Source organism: Glandiceps talaboti, chromosome 20, assembly GCF_964340395.1.
Source record: "Glandiceps talaboti chromosome 20, keGlaTala1.1, whole genome shotgun sequence".
Lineage (NCBI taxonomy): Eukaryota > Metazoa > Hemichordata > Enteropneusta > Spengelidae > Glandiceps > Glandiceps talaboti.
Genome location: NC_135568.1, coordinates 1,257,248 through 1,271,589, shown reverse-complemented (window position 1 = coordinate 1,271,589; position 14,342 = coordinate 1,257,248). Strand labels below are relative to the sequence as shown.

Sequence of the window (14,342 nt, the reverse complement as noted above, 5' to 3'; positions counted from 1 at the left end):
GTCCAGAGTTGAGTCTGAAAATTTCAAATTGTATATTGCAAAGTTAAATACTGAGAAGATATGGAAATAATGTACATGCAACGACAGACAATCAAGTAGAAAACACAAATGACCCAGCTATGACCTTTAACCTTTGACCCTTCCACAGCCATAGATATTTTCCCATTCAATAGATTGCTTCTGTGTTAGTTGATCTATTTCATTAAGATATTGAAATCGGATATGTTGTCAAAAAGATTCAAAAATTGTCACAAAATTTAGAAACTTTTGTATAACATTTTTGGAAAGTTGTCACATTATGGACTCTACCTCCAGTCTGTTTAAGCTAAAATCACGTTGGGATGCGATGTCATCATGTTTAAATGAACACTGTAGGGGGGGGGGGAGCACAGAATTCTGTGTGAGAGTAACAGGATTGACTAGACGTAGTATGAAGATAATGTAGTATGGAATACGGTCCGTCAGGAACTAGACTAAGGTAGAGAGAGAGATCATAGAAAATCAAGCCCAACATATAGCAACTAGACTAGAAGCTGTTCTGAAGGCTACATTGTTTATCAGTCATGTTTGCATCATCATAAATCATAGCCTCTTTTATGACACTGTCCAAGATGCACTGTCAAGAGGTACTGATATTTTACAGTGTTGCTGAAGAAATATCAACTCTATTTTGTGAGAATGTCGTGTTTGGTACTTGCAGAGTGTCGGAATCTGTATCATAAAAACAAAACTCTGAGTCTGTATTATACTACTCGTCAATCTCCAAGTATTGATGGGTGAAATGTTTTGTTACAGTGGAAAGGTCAAAGTTCATTTATCAATCATTTATCAATGTAATGGAAGAAAAAGTTATAAAAATTAAAACTAACACACAATTATGTTAACTTAGCAAACTGTTTGTATATATTTGTTCTATTTGTTACCATTAGTCGTCATTGTCAGCACATGGTATTTTCAACAATGTATGTCACCTCTAGTATTCTTCAGTTTCATTTTAATACAAACTGATGTCATTGCATCGTGAGAACACAAACTAGTGATGTTAATAATCCTGTTTACACAAACTGATGATGTCATTGCATTGTGAGAACACAAACTAGTGATGTTAATAATCCTGTTTACACAAACTGATGATGTCATTGCATTGTGAGAACACAAACTAGTGATGTTAATAATCCTGTTTACACAAACTGATGATGTCATTGCATTGTGAGAACACAAACTAGTGATGTCAGTAATCCTGTTTACACAAACTGATTATGTCATTGCATCTTTGGCACATAATCTTATGATAACAGCAAACCTGTCTACACAAACTGATGTCATTGCATTGTGGGCACACAGACTTGTGATGTCAGTAATCTGTCTACACAAACTGATGTCATTGCATTGTGGGCACACAGATTTGTGATGTCAGTAATTTGTCTACACAAACTGATGTCATTGCATTGTGGGCACACAGACTTGTGATGTCAGTAATCTGTCTACACAAACTGATGTCATTGCATTGTGGGCACATAGTCTTGTGATGTCAGTAATCTGTCTACACAAACTGATGTCATTGCATTGTGGGCACACAGTTTTGTGATGTCAGTAATCTGTCTACACAAACTGATGTCATTGCATTGTGGGCACACAGACTTGTGATGTCAGTAATCGGTCTACACAAACTGATGATGTCATTGCATTGTGGGCACACAGATTTGTGACATCATCACATTGCGAATACAGAAAGGAATGACATCACTACATTCTTGATTTTGAACTTGTGATTTAATGTTGAACATTATTTAAATGTATACATACTCAGTTGTGCTGAGTATATTTTGTAGTCATGGTAACAAGGTAAGTAACTCACATTTAGTAATCTGAACTAAAAAAGTGTAATCTGGTAAATCGTTGGTATACACTAGTAGACGGCTACAAAATCAAAAGATATGTAATTTGCATAAACCACTAGTACAGTTTGTTCATTAATGGTCAAAATAAGTGACTTTTTTTTTCATGTTTTAGTCTTCGTTCTATTCTGCATCTAGATAAGAGTATAACATGACTTGAGTAACTTAAATTTTAATCATGACTTATTAGGAGCTTCCAATCATTCTCAGACTTTTATTTATTGAACAAGACAGTTTTCCAGTTTCATTTTCTTGAAGACGTTGTACAGTATCTTTTTAAGTCATCATATCCTTGCAGGCATGGTGATAAAATATACAAAATAAAAAAACTTTGTAATTGAAATGTTGTGATTGTAAGTAATTGAGTATGTATGCTATGCTTGTCTATGTATATGTGTGTGTGTGTGTGTGTGTGTGTGTACGTACGTATGTATTGCCATCCATTGGCTTGACTTGACCATGAACACAAACAAGTACATAGGAAGAACCATGGTATATGATTATTTGTCTAATTTATCAAGTCACATGACTAAAAAAAGTTCATTCTACCTACTACGTTGTTTTCATCCACCCAGGACAACCTCCCATCTTGTTGAATGCAAGGGAAAACTTATGGTTTTTAACACTCACCTAGGTGGCATAATTCTATGAATTGATGTATGTTTTTAACACTCACCTAGGTGGCATAATTCAAACAACTGGTTTTTAGAATTGACGTATGTTTTTAGTTTTAATTTATTCATAAACAAAGAAGCCTATCATTGGCTTATTGATGAAGGAGCTCTAGCCAATCATAAATCCTCATACAATTACTGAAGTTGGGAAAATTTCATCTTGTTATGCAGCCTTACTGGTCTAGAGTAGGTTTATAGAGTTTATAAAAACAAAAAGTGATTTTAATTGGCTTACTGAGTGATTTGCCAATCAAATTGTTTGTATGGTTCTTACACACGAGGGAAAACCCATGAATTGTAAACAACATTCTGATTGATTGCTTTGTAACAAAGAGAAAGGTTTGATTGGCTTACTGATAGAGACATGACCAATCAGCAATCTCCATACAATCATTACATGTCAAGGGGAGCCATCATTGGAAACTACATTCTGATTGGTTAAGACTTGATATCAATATTGTCTTTTGTGGAAACAAAGTTATCAACTTGGCTGACTGATTCAGAACTACTCATAAAATAATTGCACATAAAATGTCAACATTTCATTGGTTAGGAGTATAATGTTGTAGCATTGTCTTTGTGTACATTGGCTAACAGAATATGTTCTGACCAATCAGACTTATTCATAGATTAATGGCATGTCACAGACAATATAACTAAAAACCACAATCTGATTGGGTAAGTTTAACTCTGTGCAGCTGTTTTCTTGTGTTTCCATGCTAAATCACAAATCAAAGCAATATGATCAGAGGGAAACACTACACTTGGAAGTGCTGTATGTAGAGATAATTCTTCATATGTAGGCATAGGGATGCTTTGTTTTGTGTCCAGACTCTCGTTGATAAAGATGTAATCTAATGCTGCCTGAAAACCAGCAACAAAGTTTGTGTAATCTGGAACACCACAAGCACTGGTTAGATTGAAGTCATGTTCCAAAGCCAACCCTTCAGCATGCTCATCTTTGCCAGCTGAAAAAAAAAGAAATAAGAAAATTCACTACTACATTGAGCCTCAGGGCCTTATGCACAAATAAAACTGCATTATGCAAGATCAAAAACGAAAGAAAATTCAATTAGTAACTTGAGGGCGCTATGCATCATAATGACCAGACAGCCGATGTGTGATAGATAGAGGGGTAGAGAGATAGAGGTAGAGAGATAGATTGATCGATGGATAGATAGATAGATAGAAAGTTAGATAGATAGATAGATAGATAGATAGATCACAATCATCATCATCATCATTTTTTTTGCTCACCTGAGTGCCAGTCTGCATAATTTGCCGGAATAGATTTCTTGGTGATGTATCTATATACCCCATATTTTGGATCACTATTAAAATCACCACATAGAGTCAAGGCAAGGTCATCTTGGCTGTCCTACAGTAATAAAAGAAAGACAGTTTGTTAGGGCAAGGTCAGTTTTACTGTCCTACAGTAAAATAAAAACAAAGACAGTTTGTCGAGACAGAATTTACAATTGTTTACAAATTACATGAAATAATTCAGATTCTGTATGGATTGATAAAGAAACATGTCTAGTTACTGTCTTATACAAAATGTAGATTTTTTTTCAATCAAGATTTTCAAGAGACTTAACTACAGTGTGTTAGGACCTCAGATCCATTTTAACTACTTAAATACTTCTGAAAGTGAACCCTAGCTGTGGTCAAATGACAGGGGAACTCTGGTAGATTTTACCTACTTACCACCCTTAACAAAAACACAGGTACAGAACCTGGCAAAATGACAGGGGAACTCTGGTAGATTTTACCTACTTACCATCCTTAACAAAACATTGGTAGGGAAGCCTGCTAAAATGACAAAGAAACTCATGTATATCTTACCTGCAGTTGCCTACTGCTCTACAGCCTGGACATGGGTTTTGTAGACCTTGGTAGTACGGTATACAGACTCTCCTAAAGTCAGGCCCCTCCGCCGTACAACCTCAGTCCACAAAACCCATATCCAAGCCATAAAGATTATTACCATCCATCTGGTTTTCAAAGTGGTTCATCACAGTTTGACACAATTATATCTGATAATATCATGACCTACCTGTGATGGATACAATGATTTAACATACTGTAAATGTTTGATAATGATATCATGACCTACCTGTGATGGATACAATGATTTAACATACTGTAAATGTTTGATAATGATATCATGACCTACCTGTGATGGATACAATGATTTAACATACTGTAAATGTTTGATAATGATATCAGTTTGAATAAGTCGGATATTAGCTGCTTTGGGGTGAAAGTACAGGTGTGTATTGGCTACACATAGTTTCCTTTTAGGTTCACTAAGAGTTTCAAGAATGGCAACCTGTAAATAAACAGAAATATTCCAGTAAATCAGATTTGCAAATATGAGAAAAGATGTAATCTATATGTATGACATGCTTCATTATCCCAAACCAGTAACCAAATTTTTAGTTTTGCGTTTACTTTTAAAATTTGGGTGACGAAAGATATGGCAAGAGTTTGTCCTGAACAAAAGAATGGTTGTATCTAGTCCTTATAGTTCCATTGTAAGCTTAAAGAGTTTTTATTTTATTTTTTTGTTTGTTTTATATTTACCATCCAACAGGCATTGATTGCCAAATAACAGGAGGAAGAGTCAGTGTTAATGCAGGAGGAAACCGGAGTACCCGGGGAAAACCTGTGTTGTACGATATAGTCAAACTGAACGACATTCTTCTTACTTACAATGTGGTAAATTTAATCAAACCCTGAATGGGTTCAAATCCCAACTGCAGTGGTAAGAGACAAGTGGTTTAACCACTCGGCCACCAACAACCCTAAGTTTATGCAGTCCCATTCTACTAATCTTAGATTGTCATAATCTCATCAAACCACCTTACCTGAAGAATAGCTGACCTTGATAGGACTTTATCCAATAAAACTTTGTTTTGAGATACCTTCTCAAATAAATCACTGTTCATTGGATCTTTTATAGCGTCATTTAAGTTGATGTCATGTGTGGAAAGTAACCTGTAATAAACACGTAAATTACGGTAAAATATCAACAAATATATTAACATACCTGTCAAATTGTTAGTGTACTATCATTCCTTGAATAAACACTTGTGATTTGTATTTAAAAACGTGACAATGCCGAGTGGTCAAAAATCCTACCTTTCAGAGAAATTGAAACATTTTCAGCTATATGTATAGGAGATAATAATAATAACATTTATTGCTCTCAAGGGCCATTGGGCCAAATTGCACATTTTACAAATATGAGCAAAATATAAATATGACAGCATACTGAGATAAAGAAGAAAAATACATGATAAATGAATGAATGAACAAATAAAGACATTCTTTTCTTACAGACCATATGGTAATTATTTTACCCTTAGATTGTGGTACAGGAAACAAACTGAAATGAAATGATATCGATGTCATATACATATGTGACTATTACCTGAATTTATCTTTGCAGTAAAAAATAGCCTCGCCTTCCCGGATTGATCCAACTTTCCCAGTATACATTCCTTCCATTCCCTCTAACTGTAGTGCTGGATATAAAACAGTATTATACAGAGTTTTTCCCATCTCTTGAAGGCAGATAATGTCAGCATTATAACCTGTGTAATAAACAATGTCAAATCTTTCACTGAGTTATATTTGATTAAAGTGGAGTCAAACTAGATCATTTATCTGTAAAGGAGTAATTCATGTACTTATAGCTAACATGAATTCAGTGTGTTTTAAAACCAAGTAGAGGAAATCTGGGATCCATGTACCAAATTTCGTTTCTGTAATAAAGTAATGAAATTGAAGGATTTAAAAGCATTTGTTATAAATCAATCTGTGGCTGCTATTGATTGAGTTATAAATTCTTACCCTGTAAATTTTCAAAACCCTGTAAATTTTCAAAACCATGGACTCTGACAACAATCATGTACCAATATATAAGATTTATATGCATCTAGTACTATTCTGTTCATGGGACAGTGTTTGTTAAGAACTAGTAGGTTACATTATATACCATCCACCACGGAGGGTCTATGGTTAAATCATAGACCATCCACCACGGAGGGTCTATGGTAAAATCATAGACCATCCACCATGGAGGGTCTATGGTTAAATCATAGCCCATCCACCACGGAGGGTCTATGGTTAAATCATAGCCCATCCACCACGGAGGGTCTATGGTTAAATCATATACCATCCACCAAGGAAGGTCTATGGTTAAATCATATACCATCCACCACGGAGGGTCTATGGTTAAATCTACTGAATTCCCCAGTCACGTTACTGTGCTTTAAACAAAATGATGGTACAATTAAGGTTGAGATGCAGGTTCGTTAGCTCATTTTTCCTCCATCACATTTCACAGTAAAGACAAGATAAATACACCATTTTTTTCATTAATTATGTCTAGTCTTTGTATGAAGTTGTGGTTTCTGTGGTGATTTTTTACATTTTTAACCATATTATTGATCTGTACCCAAAAACTGTGTTTTTTGACGATTTTCACTTAAAGCTATTTAACTTTTACAAACAGTTGAATATAGTCCTCTTTTCGACTTCAAATGAAAGCTATGTACATAAACAAAAAAACGTTCCTCCGGATTTTTTATTTTGTCTCTCATTGTCTTGTTATAATCATCCAAAGTTGTATTTTTGTGTTTTTTGCATAAATTACCGCTTTTCACACTTCTCAACGCAATATCTCTTGATTCCCTCAAAAACTAAACAATCCGGAGGAACGTTTTTTCGACACACTGTCTCCGAGTATTGTCTCCAAATTTGACGCAGCTGGGACGTTCTGACGCAAAGTTAAATAGCTTTGAACTTCACACAGTATACAAAATAAAGAACGTAGAAAAATGCTAATTAACACAATTGGACTCCTTCCGCCCGACAAAAGCTTTCAAATTCGACAGACATTGCAACAGCTGTTTTCTGTGACTTGCAAATATGTTACTCAATCCTTGCCATTTGGTTGTGTACGTTGCTTTGCTACAGACATGAAGAAAATCGGGTATTTTAGGAGGGTCATGAAATGCTACAGATAGAAACGTGTTTGTTTCCCGCGATAAAGGTGTCAAGTCATCTATTATTCATCTACGGGTGGAGACTTTGGTTTAATCTTTTAATACGGTACGCGTGCCGTTCTCGACATTACATAGTATACTTTCTGGTTTGGATTCGAAGCTCTTGCTCTACGCAGTTGGTGTTCGTGTTTTGATTCGAATATGGGCTACGTTCCATATTCCTGCTCATGTATTAGGCATTGCTACGTTGTTGGTGTTTCGTTGAAGACACACAATAAAAAAAGTTAATCCTTTCCCTGAAATCAAATTTCCACACCACGACACCGTACGACATCGGGAATGTTATACAAATTGTAAGGAGTGTTACAAAACTACGGTATAAATAATGGTACTTGAACTCACGTCAACAGTTTTTCTTCCACTGCGAGTGACGTTTTATGATACTCGGAGTCGTAGTAGACATTACCTCATTTATTTAAACTACTTGTACCTTCAAAATCTCCATTTTATAACTTTAATAGCCTTGAGGATCGCTCGGTGCCAAATTCTTTGCCGTTTACGTTCAGACAGCCTCATCGTAGACGCAAATAAACAACGCAACGCACGTATACTACTACAGTACATGTGACTCGGTGTCGACGTGTCTCGAAAGTTCACGAAGGATCGAGCCGTGATAAGCCGATCGTTAGAGTGTGGTTGCCACACTCAATTTATAGGACCTTAACCCTAATAATATAATATAGTATGTGAAGAGGACGTTGTCAAAATCCACCAACGCGAAAGTTCAAAGCTAGTCTACGGCCACGTTCTGTGAATCTTACAGAAACAGAAATGTAATACCCGGAAATCGCCGATGCAATGTCACGCATCTGACGTGAACTCTCAAGTCTCGAAGATAGCGTGGTTCATTTTCGATGCGCCAACGTGTTGATTAAATCGTTTTATTTTTGTAAACATCAATTTTTTTCGATCGGCTAAAACAATAAGCCTGCAATACTGTTAGATATTCGAGATTTGTATGTTTTTTTTTACATGCATGGTACTTGAAAACCGTCATCTAATACATCGCCGTCGCGTCGGGTACACTTGAAGGCTGTTGACTAGTGTAGTCACAGTCGCTTGTAAACTGTTATTCCTTTCCTAAATGGTTTTATTCTTGTCTATAACGGTCCTAATACAGAACAATGACGTTATTATAGGGATTGGCGATATTCTTATGAAATCGGTAGCAATGTCATACCCCCCCCCCCCTCTCCCCCTACGTGTTGTATGTAACTTGTAAGTACCATTTAGGAAAGGAGTAACAGTTTACAAGCGACTGTAGTGCAGTGTAGGCCGCTTCACTGTAACGTTTTTAGCCGATGCACTGGTCAAAATCAACGTGCATAAGTCCAGGTTCAAAGGAGGTATTTTTTTTACTTTTTATTGGTTATAACCAAATTTACCGAGTTTGATTGGTTTTGTACATCAACACAGCTAAGAGATAATGTCACGTCAGTCATTGCACAGAGGCCTACTAGCTATGGCTCATTTGCATATGAAAAGACACTCTTCTGTAATCAACGTTTCTGTCAATCTTCTTTATGTATGCAAATCTTTGTACATAAACATTCAGGAATGAAACCATATAAAACACATATAGCGTTAGAGTTTTTTCATTTCAAATTTATTAATGGAAAAAATGAACGATTTTCAAAAAATCTTTTAACCAAATGATGGCACATACCATGAAGCTTCATAATGAGCAAAAAAAAAAAAAAGGCCAAAATTCACCAACGAACCTGCATCTCATCCTTAATAAACAGGTAACTACATATACTGGTATTACTTCATTTTAACCCATTTCTGTTTCCTGGATTCTCTAACTTTGCAAAATTCCATAAATAATTTATAATTTCTCCACTACAAAGTGAAATGTAGATTTAAATACTTACCAGTCAGTTCCTTTAGTATCAATTGTTGTCTGTAATCAATACTCAGTGCATAGGGAGCACAGTACGGATAGAGAACATTCTGAGCAAATTCAGTTGTAGCATACTGATCGGCTAAAATGTTGTAGGAAACAACTCTGAAACTAGATAAGGAAAGACAACTTTGTCAGTTATTCGGAAACAAATGTGAAAGATAAATATTAAAGAAAAAAGTACTTCTCTGCTATCAATTAATTCGGCTTTGTAATGGATCTGACTAGATCTGACTGTAGTCTAGATCTGACTGTAGATCTGTCTAGATCTGACTGTAGATCTGACTAGATCTGACTGTAGATCTGACTGTAGATCTGACTGTAGATCTGACTAGCCTTTATGTTACTGCTAATAGAAATCCCTTAACCTTACCAAAGGCTGACTACAGAATACACATATTCATCACTCCCACTCCCTTCTATAAACTTTAACTGTCCAGCTTATTTTGAGCTCAGAGTGGTCCGAGTTTTGAGGAACAAGGGCCTTCTTATCATAATTGTCTGAGGCTAGACATAAATGTCAACAGAAGGAATAGAAGTGTTGCAAACCAATTAATAATCTCGCTGCCAGACTTGTGACTATCGTCCCTTAGCTTTGTAAGGCACACAAAGCAGTGACACTGCGAGAAGTGAGGGACTTTAGTCTCTCTTCTCGAGGCTAAGTCACTTGGCATACATAGAAAGATTAGGAATGATAATCACAAGGCTGGCAGCAAGACTGACCAATTAACACCTTATGTGTATTCCTAGACAATTACCTGATAATAGCTAATGACAGGTATTGGCAATAATTTATACTCAACATTTATAATATCATCTTTATTAAACATAAAAATAGTCACAAACATGTGTAAATCTTTGCATATATTCCTCCTGCACCCTGTGGTAAGACCTAGGGAGTAAGACTAAACTAAAAGATGTATTGCTATGAGTGGGATATCCTACAATTGTTAGGAAGCACACACATTGGTGAGTTTTGTGTAAAGACTTACCCATCATTGCCAACCCGTTTTTGAGTGTACAAATGTCTATTTTCAAATGGACATACTCCAGGGCCAGCTGATATCTCACAATCTGAAATCCTTTCTTTGGAATTACCTCGCCGTTGTCCATTCTTTGGTTCACAGTTTACTTTGATTTTGAATCCTACGTCAGAAATTTGAGGTTGGAATACTTTCCCTTTCATCACTTCAACCCAATCCTCTGAAGAGGATTCGATTTGAATTTTAAGAATCTTTTTAGAAACTGTGCTTGTGTCACTTTTGGGGGATGCCGTTTCCATAGCAACCGCATCATCATCAAGTCGATCAGTCTCCATTTTGGCATCCGTTTCATCACTTTTCAGTTCCTTATACCAAGTAAACTCACTGTCATCAACGTGTCCGAATTCTAATCCAATCCTTGGATAGACAGGAAAACCTGCCATTATAGAATCTGGTAGGGTTAAATGTTTGATTGTCGGTGGATTTCTTTCTACGTGATATTTATCTACTCCAATGTGTAAGACCGCTCCATCTTTCCAAGCGTCTCTATTTGCTAGGTCGTCTGAAATTTTATCATTATTTACGAATAAAGACACTAACACTTCTTCATCAGCAGGTTGTACTGCCTTTCCGTTATCATTTTTCAGTTTCTTACTTTTCTTTTTTTTCTCTGACGCTTTTTTGATGTTGTGACCAATTCTAGACAGTGACTTGCCAAGGGTCTCACTTTGCCCACGGAGAAGATTCGTCTGCCGGTCGCGATGTACAAACGAAATTTCCATGTTTTCCTCAGCTGGCACACATCTGACAGTCAATCTATGCATCACGTCTGCCATGCCGAAACTAGATCTCGTCAAGGGAATAAAGTGCCGCAAAAATGAATTACAAGTCCTTGCAAACATGGATAATACTTTCTAGGATTGCTCGTGGTTTCGTCAGCGAACTGCAACACATGTGTAATAAACTGTTTATGTGTTGGTATGTTACCCTCTTTCCTCAACTTCTTTTAACAAGCGCCCTCGCCGATTGCAGATCTTGTACCAGGGATACGAAAATTGGGAAGATTTTCAGTCATTGTAGTCGCCATTTGCGAAAATTTTCGACGAAATTGTATGCATAGGTATTGTGGTGTTCAAGGGAGGCGTGTTTTTAGAAAATTTCGACGGAAATATCTGTTTTTGTACCAACGCAGGAGTTGTAAACAAGGCAACGTCAATCTCCGTCGCTGACTGCAGTACACGATTCAGTGTTTGTCATGAATTATGGCATCTGCCTATGGTTGAACGGGCGTGTATGATCCTCAGTTTTACACGAAATTCCACAGAAAAAAAGGCGGTCACGGTAAGTAAACGGTTACATAATTTAAGATTTATATCTGACCTAGTTTGTGTTAAAATTATGACCAGGTTTCATGTTTGAATTTGGGGTTAGGAAGATTTTTCGAGTGGGGGGCGTTTCGCGCTCAACTCTGGCTGTATGCAAATTCGCCATTTTTTCAACCAAACTGCACGTGACTTGGCAAGCACATGTCGTTGTTTACAATGTCTGGGAGCAGTGAAACCGTACAGTGCTCCGCCCGAAATCGAATATTTTGACTCTACACACCCATCTACGTAGTAGGAAGTATGGTGGGTAGAGGTAGACCCACTTTTACTATACTGTAGATGTCCTGGCGAACGTAAATGGGTGCGGGGGTTAAAATGGTCTGTATTTCAATAGAGGCCTACATTTCAATGGGAGTCATTATTGCGCTCATTTGAATCGTAGGTTGACAAACAACCGCCCATCCGTGTGTTCTCTCTTCACATTCCCAGGGTTCATGACAACAAAAGGCCATTATACGTTCGCCACAGTACTTTAATAGATTCCAAGTGCGTAATTTCACATCATGAGTGTCTTTCGATAAGTGTGCATTCGTCGCCCGTGTAGAAGTTACAAGAACGGGTATAGACATGTGGGGAACTAACCAAGGCTTTTACAAGAGTCAAGTCCTTGAATTCTTTCAAATCAATACAATTGATAATTGGCAACTTTTCTATTGTTTCATTCCCATTGTTTACAACGTGATTCATGGCCTTACAATGACCTTAAACAGTAAATACACAAGTGAAAAGGGAGGAGCATAAGGAGGTGGATGTAACAAACAAAAATGCAACCATGAGGTTATAGTCTATAGATCCATCTATCATATAATTATTACCAATACATTTGTATGATCTTAAGTTCAAAGTAAACCAGTTCTTTGCATAATTAAATCGTGTTAATTTAATCTTCAAGAAATAAGCAATTTGATTATTCTTGAGAATATGTAAGTTACTTAGACAAGACTTAAACATATGAACATGGCAAGTCTCTAGAGAGAGCAAAAAAAAAATTGGAACTGAAAGAAGTAAACTGATTTACTATTATGTAATGTAATTTTTTGAAAATAACACACACAAAAAAATGGGACTGATGCATATAGCATGTGTAAGGTAAGTTAATTTTGAACTCTCTGAAAATCTGAAAAGGTTGTACGTAAAATTAAACTCATACTATTCACTGATTACTCAATGAAGGAATATCATATACATGATATTAGTTGAAAATCTGAAAAGATACATTAGAAATGGTTCTTATTTTCCATAATGTTGATTACTAAGTCAAAAATTGTTACAGCTAAGAGCACTGAAGGAGTAGAACTAGTAAAGGATCCCTTGCCTTGGCCATACTATACTACAATTAACACTTGAATGACACACTGATAGGTGGCGAGACTACATACTTTTGTACCCCCACCTGAGAATCTGAAATGATTGTTCATTGGAAATACTTATCGTCCATAATGTTGATTACTGAGTGAATAATTGTCACTGCTATGATTGCACTGAAGGACTAAATAATTCCTATCTATGGCCATGCAATATTACAAACACTTGAATTACAGACTGATACGTGGTGAGACTATGTACTTTTGTACCCTCACCCCCTTCCAAGTGTCAGAAAAGATTGTACATTGGAATTGCTCATTGTCCATAATGTTGATAACTGAGTGAATACTTGTCACTGCTATGATTGCACTGAAGGACTAAATAACTTCTATCCATGGCCATGCAATATTACAAACACTTGAAATTTTACAAGAGTTGGTGTCAGATTAGTCATCACGAAACTAAATGACCCTCTAACTTCCTCTTTTAGAAATAATACATATGGTTATGATTTTATAAGTTTTGCACTATGTAAGTTATAATATGTACAAACTCTTTTGACATATATCAAGAATTTTGTAGGGAAATATTACTTTGGGATATTTACATTTGTAGGAGAATAAATTTGTGATTTTCTAACCCTGGACACATACTGCACGTCATGTATTTCAACTTCATATTTTTCCGTGACACTTTCAGTATATGTTAAAATAGGAAAGAATCAGATTACAGGACAGTGTGGCCTCTAATGATAACTATCATTAAAGGGCACACTGATCCACAAAATTCAGTTTCTCAAGGTCAGTGGCCAATAAAACCAATATTTGTCTTCTAATAAATGTTGTCAATAATCAACTAAAATGATGTGACACTGGTATCTAACCATTCAACAATTGGAAACAACACAAAACAACAACAGGAAACATGAGCATACACATTTTGATAACAAATTGCTGTTGATGTGAAGACTTTGTGTTCTCAGTAGGGGTTTGTGCTTCTATAGAAAATGTGTGTATGTGCATGCGTGTGTGTGCGCACGTGTGTGTATGTGGAGTGGGGGGTTAATTACATGTAGCATGGCTGTAGTATAGCTTCATGCCCTTGTATGAGTGAAATTGT

At 36.3% G+C, this 14,342-nt stretch overlaps 1 protein-coding gene across 1 annotated transcript; it reads right to left on the bottom strand.

Moving 5' to 3' along the window:
• Positions 1-1,734: 1,734 nt before the first annotated feature.
• On the bottom strand, positions 1,735-11,595 carry LOC144450675 (2',5'-phosphodiesterase 12-like). The gene is made up of 7 exons (XM_078141327.1): positions 10,543-11,595; positions 9,522-9,661; positions 6,009-6,171; positions 5,443-5,572; positions 4,749-4,904; positions 3,830-3,950; positions 1,735-3,540 (listed from the first exon to the last, which is right to left on the bottom strand). The coding sequence occupies exons 1-7, from the start codon at positions 11,433-11,435 to the stop codon at positions 3,257-3,259; spliced, it is 1,887 nt and encodes a 628-aa protein (XP_077997453.1). The 5' UTR covers positions 11,436-11,595; the 3' UTR covers positions 1,735-3,256.
• Between the last annotated feature and the right edge of the window lie 2,747 nt (positions 11,596-14,342).